This window comes from Prunus persica, chromosome G4, assembly GCF_000346465.2.
Source record: "Prunus persica cultivar Lovell chromosome G4, Prunus_persica_NCBIv2, whole genome shotgun sequence".
NCBI classification, from domain to species: Eukaryota; Viridiplantae; Streptophyta; class Magnoliopsida; order Rosales; family Rosaceae; genus Prunus; species Prunus persica.
This window is the reverse complement of record NC_034012.1, coordinates 10,652,433-10,665,611: the sequence shown is the minus strand read 5'-3', so window position 1 is coordinate 10,665,611 and position 13,179 is coordinate 10,652,433. Positions and strand designations below refer to the sequence as shown.

Genomic DNA, 13,179 nt, shown 5'->3' with positions numbered 1-13,179 from the left:
AATAATGTGTGCAGTAACATAATTTAGTATTACTCGAGAGAACGAGATCGATCAAAGGCAAACATTCCCACACAATAAATAAATAAATAGAACTCTCTAATTGATTTACTATGAAATTTCTCTCTCTTCGATATCCTCTTTGGATGTTGAAACTAGAAATTAATATTTATAACTAGTGTAACCGCATGCCTATACTCGATTTTAATGCATGTCAAGCAATGGGATGCAAATCATCGTCGTCTCTGCCATAAAATTAAACTAGCGAATCAACTTTTTTCCATCTCTTTTTCTGGAAAAAAAAAATGGGAATTATGATTGTTGCAAATGAATTGATTAAAAGCTTCTTGTGCTATGGCTCCAACACCAACAGCCAAAAAGGGGAAGAAAAAAAAAATGAAGCAGAGCCTGGCTTACCTGATGAACCAGGGGCCAACGAGTGAAATAGATGCAGGGTTTGAGTTTTGCACAAGGGAGAAGATGTAGGGGCTGAGTTTTGCACAATAGAGAAGATGTAGGGGCTGAAGATGTAGGGAACGAAGATGAAAAGGCGTGAAATCTTGTGTACTAATATATTTTAATTCTTTTAATTGAAAAAAAAAAGCTAAAAGAGAGTTAACAGAGTTAAACTCTTATTAAGTTATGTGTCATATGTCACAAAACTAAGGAAAAATCAAAAGCATATGGGATTTAATAACAAAAATATTAGACTCGATTCTGTATATTAGGTATATTGATTCGATACACAAATTATTATTAATCATTTCAAAGATCTTTGGTTCAAATAGTAACGTTAATAAAATATACTAGTGCACTAATCTTTTATTGGTTTTTTATTATTATCTAAGAATACAATTTTAAGTTGATTTTTGAGTTTCTCATGTCAAAAATTGTCACTCCTTTTAGATATACCTAAATATAACACCTATGTGTAAATATTTTTTGGGAGTTTTAGTAATATACCCAAAATATGGGGTATAATTATAAAAAAAAAAACTCTACATAGAATGCACTTTAGAAACACACCTAAAAATCATCTACTACATATAAAATTAGTATTGAAGTTCCTATAAATTACATCTCTGCCATTAATTAACTTAAAACAATCCCAACACAAAATTCCCAAAAGAACCCAAAACAAGCCCAGCGAGCCCATATTTGATTTTTTTTTTAAAAACCCAAACTTAAAATAAATAAAAAAATAAAAAATCACGAAAACCAAGGGTCTGTCCCCACGACCCTTCATTCTCCATCAAACCTCCGCAAATTATATCATAGAAGTATATTGTTAATACCATGTCATAAAAGTGCATTGTTAATACCATGCTATAGAAGTATATTGTTAATACCATTTCATAGAAAAACATTCTTAATACAATTTCATACAAAAACATTGTAAATACCATTTCATAAAAAAATCCAAAAAAGCCTAACAAAAGATTCGATATCCTTTGCTGCCACCTCCTATTGTCCATAGTTTCACTAGATACAATCGCAAAGGCAAACGGAAATACATTTACAATAAGAAAAAAAAAGTACATTGTTAATACTATGTCATAGAAGTACACTATTAATACTATGTTATATAAATCAACTCAGTTGCAGGGTATGAACAGTATAACAGCTGTTTATACCACTTACTGAAAGTTAACAACTGCTCATACGACTTACAGATAACAAATTGTATACTACAAATCAACTTACTAGCTTGTTGAAATTGACAGAAGTCATATATTAGACCTACAACCACCCAAAAAGTCAAAATTGGCTTGTTGCAAATGCCATATCAAAGTGTTGAGGAACGTTGACTCTTTCTATTTTACCAGTTACAACTGCCGACTAATTTTGATTAGATTTTAGTATATTCCAGTATTTAAACAGAATTTTGAGACTCTTTGAAATAAATTTAACAAAAAACAAGCATACATGCAACAATGTCCTAGATCTTAATTTTGAGTGAATAAACTATAGTGGTAATAAAGTTAATAGAGAGATACACCTCCATCTCAATAAGATTTCCTATCATTCTCTCAGCAGGTTCTACACCATGGCGCAAAATTTTTACCATGACTTCATCCAGATGCTTTCTCAATACTGGAAACCTTTGCAACTCAGTTACCTCACAAGCGTGGCTTATCTGTAGGCAAAATTTATCTTCCTGATTACATCTACATCTCATGATTCATGGAAACATACAATTAGAACTCCGTAGCATATGCCTTATTACTCACCTTCATTAGTTCATCATAAACAAATCGAAGACACTGAAGGCTTGGGTCTAACAGACGAGCAATTTGTCTCCTAACTAAAAATTCAAATGGGAGCTAAAACCAATTCAGAAACTTATCAGCCAATGCTGTGTAAAATCAAGCCATTAGTTTATAATATTTAATACAAGGAAAAATGAAAGACTGCAGCATATGTCATCATCATACCTCAGGCACAAATAAAGCATTTCTTGCACTAGAAGCATTTGAATAGCTATTCGAATATCATCATCAGTTAGATCATCCAAAGCGGCAGCCCCTTTGGCTATGAAAAAATCATCATTGTCGGCATCTGCGAACAAGAGATCCGCGTTGAAAATCGAGAACACAGGACGGATATGGCCATTTTGGAATATATCGTCGGTGGAAATCGGCGATTTGTCGGGGTTGGTGCATGCGAAAGAGAAATCAAGTAGAAATTCAAGTAAATTAAGCAAAAATCAAAAGGAAAATAACGAATTGAAGCAGATGGAACAAACCTGCAAAGGAAATGGAGCCATCGGCGGCGAGAACACATGTGAGGCCACCTATGTAACGGAGATTGTCGTCGGTCTTGTGTTGGTCCATGGCTTTGAGACTGTTTCGTTTACTTTGAAGGCATAGAGAGGGAAGAAGGGAGAGAACAGAGGAGAGATGGTGGTTTGAAGCAGGAGAGGGGCTTGAGGCTTCAAACCCGAGGTTTTCAAACATGAGGTTGTCAAACCTGAGGGAGGCTTCAAACGAGATCCAAAACTAACTTAATGCTAAAAAGGGTAATAAAGATATTTCATCTTATTAATTAAATTAAAAAATATACAATTGTTGATTTTTGGGTTTATTTTGGGTGTGTTTCTATGTTTTAAATAGTGTAGAGTATATTTATAGTTTCATGTTTTGCAATGGATGTTTCACTAATTTTGTAATATTTTTTTTTTGGAGAGACTGTGTGTAAAGATTATTATTCCTTAACATTAAAAGGCTTTTTAGATTTTGGTTCCTAACCTATAAATTTATTAAAAAGTTAAATTTACATATCATAAAGTGATATTTTCAAACATCCCACCCCAAAAGAAAAAAAATTCAAAAAAATGAAAGTGGAGTGTTTGGTAATGGAGAGTAATATTGCTGTGCATCTGATTATACATATCCAAGATAACATCCCACTCCCTTTTTAGTACATTATCCAACCAAAAAACCACCTCTGCAATTACAAGAGCAATATCTCTCTCTCTGTCTTTCGCTCTTCCCACCATGTCAACAGGAAGGGACCGTCTACTGAAGAACCTGAAGAAATTTGCTGATTTTCAATACAAGATCTTCACAGCTCGATATGGACAACAGCTCATTGACATTTTCGAGTTCCCTGTTAAGCTTGTTCTCTCTCCTTTCACTCTTGCCATTGACATTGCTGGCTCTGCTCCACGTGGGTTTGGCGTGCCCGAGTTGGTTTCCAAGCTTTCTTACATGTCAATCTTTGTGAGTTTTTGTAAAACACGAACTTTTATCATGTGGGAATTTATCTGTCTGTTGCAAAGTTTGAGAATTTAGTTGCTCTTTTAACTTATTACTGGAAATTTTCATTCCGTGCCATGTGTTACTAGGTCTCTGTAAATGGGTTAGTGGTGTTTTCTGAGTTTTGGGTTAAAGAATGGATTTTGGTATGCAATTCTGAGAAGTTAACTGAAGTTTTGTGTGGTTTGTGTCATTTGGTTAATCGGGTCGATGGTTTTTGTTCATTGGTTATTGGGGTTTGTGTGGATTTTTGTGGCAATGAATGTAGTATAAATTGGTGAATATATAATTATATTGGCCTGCTGAACTATATTTGTAGTTCAGTGAAGTAGGTTATGAGGTGCTACTACTCTTGGGAACTTGCATATTCTAAGTGCTTTATTCTCTTTTGGTTTTGTTCATGGGTTGATTTCAGGCAGTTGCTACCCTAGGGACTTATGACATAGCATTAGAGCTGGGAAAGAAGGTGATATGTCAGAGGTATTTTTCATTATCCTTTCAATTTTGAAGGCGGTCCTTATCTTTGATTATGTTCATATGCTCCGTTTGATATTGTAGCATCGAACACTGTAATAGTTTATGGTTTTGCAGTATGTACATGTAAATATGCATATATATATATATATATATGTGCGTCTGTAGATCGATCATCTAACAAAATAACATCCTAAACTCTCTAGTAAAAGAAAATTATTATTTGCATAATGTATAAAGATGACGCTGTACTTTCCACTCTATTCATTCAGAAGTAATTTGTACGCAAAAATGTATAGCATTTTGTGTAATTTTTCAAAACCATGGTAGTATTCCTGGTTGATCTCTAAGCTGCCAAATTAGGTTTAAAAGAATCTTAGTTGTGAATGTTTTCCATGGTGAACTTGATGATATTACTAGGTTCATAGTTTATAGGAATTGGATGATTTCTTAATTGCAGTCTTGAAGTGCAGGAACTGTGGAACCTGCAATGGTTGGCAGGCATTGCGGTGTACCATGTGTAGAGGATCAGGGAGGGTGCACTACCAAGTGAAAAATTACACCTTGAAAAGGTAGACTTCTCTCCAACTAGATTTTAATTCCTAAATATGAAAAACATGGTAACTCTATGAGCTACAAGATGCTTTTATTTATTACAAAGTGAAAAGATTTTAAAGAAAAAAAGGAGGGAGATTTGCCAAGTATGTAGGGCTTTGATTTTTAAGTATCTGCTGTATCTTGAACAGTTTATCACTTATTTTTCTGGGAATTTTTCACTTTTGCGTAGACAGATGGCTAATAAAATCTGCCTATATGAGAATTCTTCTAGTAATGTACTGTCATAATTGGCATCTTTAAGTTCTCAGCTGTGTATGCAATCCTGTATTGTAATCACTGTAGGGGTTTGATTGATTGGGTATTGTAATAAACTGTGGTGTTTGCTTTAGTTGGGAGCACATGAAAATATAATATGTCAATTTACCCAAAACAACATGTGAAGATAAAACTGATAGTTGTTCATGCAAAAAGTTAAGGATACATGATTCTAATTCTATTAGTATTATACGAACTTATTGAAGTCTTAACTACCCAAATATATGATTGAAAGAATTCTAAGTTCTGGTATAATGTTTGAATAGCATGTGTAGTAAGTCCCACAAATGGGCAATAATGTCTCCTGCCAAAATCTGCATTGAGACTGTGAACTTTGATAAGAAAATATGACTCCAACATCAAGAGCTTCTTATGGGCCTCATAGTATATTCCTTCAAACCAAACTATGGCCTTCATTCTAAAAAATGGGAATTCATTTGATTGCTGGAAGTTATTAGATTTCCAGAATTTATTGAAAAGGACTCTTTTATTTGACTAGAAGTGGAGGTTACTAGCATTTTAGAAAGAAATGTGTTGCAATGTGGTTTCTGAAACTAAATATAGTTATTCTGCCGTTTCTTCTTGTTACTACAGTTTCAGACATTTATGGTGCAGTATGTTTTGGTATGTTATGGCTATTAATATTATCATCATCAGCCTCACCAATGCAATGAATCCTTTATCCAACCATACCAATATTATATTTTATCATGTTTATTTTTCATATGAATCCTCATCAGTGGAGAGAAGGCAACAGCTGAATGTATTGCAGATGCCATTGCTGATAATCGGGCTGAGTTGGTTCACCTTCCATCCTCCATAAATCTTAATGTGCCATTACCATCTAAAGACTGCCCGACCTGTGATGGCACGGTAAACCTTTTGGTCTGAAGTACAGTTGACTTAGTTACATGCATTTTCCTACTATTTCAAACTCAAAATCAGTAATTTTATCCCAACTATGAGGGTTACCATCTCACAAACTGAAGATCTGCACTCATAAATGTCCTCCTATGTTAAGAGTGGTATGAGAGGGGGAGAGAGTGAGAGCCACTACGAGACTTTTCTCTCTTCTTCTGTTGTAATTGTGGAACACCCTTAACCGTGCAACTCTTCTTATGCGATTCAGAAGTTGGGAACCCAACCTAAAAATTACCGATGTCTTTAAAAAAATAAAATAAAAGCGACAGTAGTATACGCTTATTTCTGCATATTTTCCTACTTCCCTCCAGTCATTTTCTGCATTTTGCAGCATCATACTTGACACGATAGTTTATTGTATTGCAGGGTGTGATGGGCTGTCATGAATGCAAGGACAAATTACAAGTCAGAATCTCTGCAGATGATGTGAGCCATTTTGGGATTTTTCTAGTGCTTGAAAATTATGTTGCTGTAATATTTTATTAATCTGAAATTCTGAATGCTCCAACTTGATCTTCACTTTTGGTGAGATGCATGATTCAACAATAGGATGTGAATTCATCCCTTGTTTCCTAAGTCTAGAACTCAGCTATTGATTGTTTCCAATTACTTTCACAGTTCTCTGTACATTAAATGATTTACTGTTAGAATATTTGGAGTTCGATTTAATATGTTACATAAGGGAATCGTGTTATTTCGAGCAAACTTGTGTTAAACATTCAGAAGGAATTTTTATACGACAGCTGATACTTGAGTCCATATCCATTTAACTGGTTATGGATGAAAAGCATGCTATATTTATGAAATATGTATATACTGTTTTTGGCAGCTGATTATGTCAAAACGCTACTAGCTATGTTACTTTTGTAAACAAAGATGAGTAATTAACAGGAGGGCGGCCCTTCACACCTTTAATCTGTCATTTATATTACTCATACAATACCCATGTGTTGAAAACAACTTCTATCCATATATTGAGTTTGATTCTGACTTGGTTGAACAAATTTCTCCCAAGTTGGATCATGATCATGTATTGTTGTAAACTGGACTGCCTTCAAAGTTTATGATTATTGATTTTAGTTAGAATCATGTAAATTTTTTGAGCGAAATGCTGGATATAAAACTGCCTTTTTAGTTTCTCTGCTTCCATTTTTAAAGAGTTTGAACGGTTTCCACTTTTTTTGGGTCTTCCATTATGATCCTGTTTGGTTGAAGGTTGATTGACTCCTTTGCTTTCTTCCCGTTAAATTTAAGGACATATCATCCTCATATGTATTTCAGAGTTTCTTTAAAGTATTAATAAATTCTTGTTTGTTTTTACAGTTGAGTTGAAAGAATTTGTGGTATTATATTATCATGTTCTCTTATTTCATCAATTCATTCTTTATAATGCTTCCATCCTTATAAGGTCATGTCTTTTTATTTTTCCTTGCAGATCATGGAGCCTCCATGGAAAGCCTACAATGTTTTGAGGAAGATGGACTACCCCTATGAGGCCAGTACCAATTCTTGTCCTGTGCCATCAGAATATTGTTGTTTTGATAAGTATAATTACTAGCGAGAGTATTTTATAACAAGCTCCTATCTAAAATTAGGATGCCATGAAGCAATTTGCCCCCATTACTCCCTAGCTCTCTCTGAAAGACCAAGACTTCTTCCTCATGTTCTTAAAAGAAATTGGGCCTTTTCCCTTATGCAACCCACCACAACCCAACAAAGGGTCCAATGATGAACACGATATGAATTTATCTATTCTCGGCATTGAAATTCTCTATCCTCATTTTCCTTAATTCTATCTTGATGACTCTGACTACAGTTAATAGAGTGAAACCTTTTTTAACTATGGGCTCTCTGGCTGCAGTGGTTAACATTGCTTTGACCAGCGTAACTGGGATAAAGATTTAATCTGTTAAAAGAGTCAAATTTGGTGACTGTTGTAGGGTAGCATTGCTAGAAAGGATTCTTTGTGGATGAAGATAGTCAATCTCGTATTGGATCTTTGAAGGGGCAAAAAAATGTTAAGAATAATGGTCCCAGTCAAGGCAGTATCAAGGACTTAGAGCCATATCATCAAGCATGATAATATAGCTGCTAAAGACTCTTAGAAATATTAAGAAAATCGATATCATCACAAATTGGGGAAGTGATTTTAATCAAAGACAGATGTGTTTGTAATCTTCCCGTTAATATTGTTTGTTTTCTTTCTAGACCACACATTTTGTTTTGAACATGTTTATGTATTTTAATTGGTGTTCTTTTATCAATCGGGAAGGGGGGATTCGAACTTGGGAGCTTAATTTGCCTTTTTATGCATATATATACAATGAATAGAACTAATGTTAGATATCAGTTTTGATATCTTGTTCTTATCTGATTTCCTATTAACAATCTTGTTAACTGGTTCAGCATATAGTTCACAGCATGAAAGATCCCAGCATCGCTGCATTTTGGCTGTTTACCTTGCCTCAAGTTGCAGGTGGATTCGATTTTGATGATGATGTCAAGAAGAAAATTTGGTGGCAATACAAGGTTGACAATTCATAAATACTGTATTTCAAATAGTATACACCACCTTATTTTTTTGTTGTTATCATATTGTGGTGGCAATATTTCCATGCTATAATTTGAAGATACTATAACAACATAAGAAAAATGTGAGCTTTACCTTGGTTTGGTGAAAAATATGTTTTTTTTTTCTTCTTAAAAAAAAAACCTACATATCCTTATTACCTGATCTCAATATCCCATTTCACATTGACATTTATTATATTTTACAATAGTTCATTAAAGGAAGATTGCATTGGTGCCTTACTATAGTTATCTATTCATCTGTTCCCTTGTTTTTTGATTCTTCTTGGATTAGGAGTCTATGCGGTATGATCAACTTCGTGATGTGGTGGCCAAGCGGAAACCTGGCTGGGAGAACTTGCAGGAAGTAAGAAAATTTGCGCATAATAATCAGTTATTATGAAACATTCCGTTAACGAGCTTGGTTTTTCTGTATTCTTTATTGTTTGGAAACAAAGACACTGCTCAAGCGCTGAAAATGTTATCATGGTCCAATTGAAAAGTTTGTTGGAAAGAAAACTACATATCTTAAAGATTTATGAGAAAACAAGTTTCGGTCTCTTCTATTGGCCTTTGGGCTCTTTTTATGAACTCCCCTTTCCCTTTCTTTTTTTTTCTTTATTTTTTTTTTCTTAAGAAGATTTTTTCTCTTAATTTAAGCTTCAGCTCTTAATTCCATATGAAAATGATTAGTCTCTTGTATAATATCTTCTTACTAAGGCAATATCTCATCACTATCTGCTTCATACTTTTTCCACTGTTCGAAAGCTGGATTCATATGTTGATGATTAAGCTGTTATACATATTAAGAGCTCATAGTTTCCGCAATTTCCTGTAATATGTTTCTAGAGAAAGATCTTTAATATGAATTTGCTTATTATTGATAGGCCTTGATCTCCATAGATCCTGCTCGAGCCAGGGAAGATCCTGTTATTGTAAAAAATATCCCTTACTATAAAGCCAAGAAAGCACTTGAAGCAGAAGTCATGAAACTTGATCCTCCACCAAGGCCACAAAATTGGGGTGTACGTAATCTATCTTCAGTCAATAGACTAGTTTTTATTCTTTGTATGTATCAGAGAGAAAGATAAGGAAGATGTTCATGCTTATTTTGGATAATTACGAACTTACTGTAGAGCATTGGCAGGAACTGGACCTTCCATTGAATGCATCTTCTTGGAGCAAGGAGGATCTCAAAAATCCTGAAAAGTTCTATGAAATGACTGTTCTTCTAAATGCTCAAAGAGAAATTGCTGATAAAATTTTGGATTCACAGTGGGAGAATAGATGGCGCCAACAAAGGGTTAGTACTTACAAGTTTATGTAGCTATGAAAATGAACTTGTTTCCCCTTTTTCTTCCTTAATGAATTTAAGAAATCCATAGGAAATGAAGCAAAAAGAATTTATCAATATAGCAATCTGATAGACTAATGCTATTTGGACACCATGAAGATGGTGAGTTAATTGGACAGAGTTCCCCGTAAGAAGGACAAAATTTTGTATGAGGCATGCAACAACAATATTTTGGTCATACAAGTAACTTATTCCTTATTCCAGCTTGTAGTTCCCAAAAACTGACGTGCAGATATCGTTCTTACATTTGGAAACTTACTTCCTTCCCATTTTGTTTTCTATCAACCCAAAAACTGTTGTGTTAACTTGCTCTCCTTCTCATCAAAAGAATGAACTTGCCATCCCATATACTGCCTGTAATTTCCATGGAGATTGACTTTTCAGATTACGATTGCCATCTACTACTGTAGTTATTTTAGCTATGAACATATTTTTATATTTTTATTAGTAAGTGCAATGAAATTATTTATCCATTTTGATGCTCAGTTGAATGAGATGTTGGAGGAGAAGGTACGTCCATACATGCAGAACATTGACAGTGGGATCCTCTCTCAGCCTATTATATTACCATCACAAGATCAGAATCAGAAGGTTTACCACTTTTCCCCTTTCACTTTTTTTATTAACTCTTGTTGAGCATTAATTTATCCCGAATCTAATTTTCTAATCATGGTTATTTGATGAATCCTATTGACCAAAAAAGGAAAAATAATCCTAGTCCTATACCCTTTCAAAAAATATTTACGTTTTTCCTATTTGTCGTTTCTCACAGTGCTCAACTTCTTGCTATTGCAGTATTTGGTCATCACTGTTAAGATATTTGGTCTATGTATATAAGGCTGCCTTCTCTTGTACTTGTGTCTTAAATTCCCATCTCACTCCACATACCCTAAAATCCAACTCTGAAAATAAACATCAACTTGGACTTTGAATTTTAATAAAAGGGTTACATTTGACTAGACATGTAGTATTGAAATTGTAAACTACGTTGTAGAAAGGTCTGTACGTCCAATATTCGTGTTATTCGGACAGCGGTTTCAGTGGATTCCAAAGCTTGATTTAGGCTTCTCTTTATGGTTGAGTGTCCAGTCGAGAGCTCCAAATTTAGTCTGTTTAAATACTGGTGAACAGCTATTTTGCCTCGATTAATTACTCTAGTGGTACGCTTTACAATTTGTATTGTACTGTATAATGAAAGTTCTAAGATATTGTTTGAACCCTACTTTGGTTTCTATAAAAATTCAAGAAAGTGCTTTCTACAAAAATGCTTTTGTAAACACCTTAGTTCAAGGGTGCTGAACCTTAGGACCACATTTTTCACTTTCAACACATTGTTGGTGTTGTGAAAATTATCATGCTGTTTTAGCCCCTTATCTGTGAAATCTTGTTTCTTAACAATTGAGGTTTCATCTTATATCAAACAATGCTGTAACTCTTTTGTGTTTGACGCCTATAATTGTTGCAGAAGACGCGACAACGGAGATGGTGGTTCTTTTGATGATAGTGTCAACAATTTTTGTACCCAGAGAGCACCGTGGACTGCCTTGAGCTCTTTTCATTATGTATGATTTTTTGGCTACACTGCATCGTTCCATCCGGTGTGTATTGCTTATTTTAGTAATTAATTTCCCTTATAACTCTCAGCTTAATTTCCTCCATTTTTGAGGCAATTTGGGACAATAGTGATGTAAATGAGGAGCAAAGGACAAGTTTTTGATGTCAAATTGACAATGCATTCCGAAATTTAGAGGAGAAAGAGTTGAAATCCAAATAAAATTCCAACCATTAAAAAAAGATTCCTCTAGAAAGAAGATGGAAGGATCAGATATGGGACCAAGGAAGCTCATATGCAATAGCCTGAAGGGCTTAGCAATTAGATGGATTTTCATATAAAAAGAAAAGGAAAAAAAGAAAACAGTATTACATGGTTGAGCTAGGCTTTACATATGTAAACAAAACCTGAAAAGACCAATTACAAGAGTGTGTGTAGGCAGGGCAAGATAAGGTAGGGTCAAGATCAGAGTCGGTGTGTCCACATGTACTGTGTGTGTGTTAGGCTTGTTTACTTTTCGTAGTTTCTTTTAGGCCAAGGCTTTCATTTCAAATCTCTCTTAAAAGCTCATAACTTGATAGATATTATTTTCCGTGTTCAATCCGAGTTGCCTTAAGGTATAAGCTAATGAAACACATCAAGTTTCGTCCTAACATCATTAGGTCAAGGTGTTCATAATATGTAGACCACGAGATCTTGGACTTGCTTGGAGCCAAACTTTGATTTGACAATACAGTCGATCAGAAAACCAAATTGGCTATATTATTTAGTGTTTAAGATTTAGGTTTATATGTGGCAATGAGTTACCTCGCTCGAAACGAACATATAGACGAAACCTCACCCAACAAAGAAGCGGGAATTTGTGGATCGAACCCAAGACCTCTTTCAAGTTTAAACTGTTATAAATGTGCTAACAATGTATATCAAAATGGACTTCTGTAAATTGACTGTTAATATAAAATTATCTAACTCAAAGTGTTAATTTGTGGTTACAAAGATGATTGCTGCTTGCCCTTAATATTTGTTTAATGACAACTTATTTTCTTTGACTAGACATACATTAGTTGACAACTTAAGAACACGTGTTACACCATTCAACAAGGAGACAAATTAAGCTCTATCAAATACATATTTTCTTATATATAATTATTTGAAGCTTTAATTAACGTTGTTGAAGTGCAGCGTTTCCTATCACTCATTTGATCACTTTGTCTGAGCCTCCCATGTGTCGTGCATTGACAAAGATGTCATTGGTTGCCACCTCTGTATATAGACTATGGACATATTGCCCACCTCTTTGGTCTCTTGGTAAAAAAGCATTTAATAAAACACGTACCACATATCTTCTTAGGTCTTGCCGACACATTGCAAAAGCAAATGAATCACGCTTTGATCTCACTATCACAAAATTTATCACTATTTCCGTGAAAATGAAAGCCTTGCAAGTTTATGATAATGCATGTTTTTTTCATAGCAAAAAGATAATCTAGAATTTTTATATTTCAAAATTATATATTTAAAGAAGACGTTATTTAATGTAGATATAATTTTAATCAAATTGGTTAGAATAGATATGTTCCTCATTCTGCACCTGAGTTTGAATCCCCTTTCAATTTATAACATTATCATAACATAAATTTGCACAATTCACTAGTGTATTGTCAAGCTTCAATTTCGTGGAA

General features: G+C 34.2%; 1 protein-coding gene across 1 annotated transcript; it reads left to right on the top strand.

Annotated features, from left to right (window-relative positions):
• On the top strand, positions 3,276–11,701 carry LOC18778323. Its single transcript, XM_007211675.2, has 12 exons — positions 3,276–3,719; positions 4,171–4,235; positions 4,703–4,801; positions 5,843–5,975; positions 6,390–6,449; positions 7,459–7,518; positions 8,430–8,552; positions 8,887–8,958; positions 9,479–9,616; positions 9,739–9,894; positions 10,432–10,536; positions 11,411–11,701. The coding sequence occupies exons 1-12, from the start codon at positions 3,495–3,497 to the stop codon at positions 11,441–11,443; spliced, it is 1,269 nt and encodes a 422-aa protein (XP_007211737.1). The 5' UTR covers positions 3,276–3,494; the 3' UTR covers positions 11,444–11,701.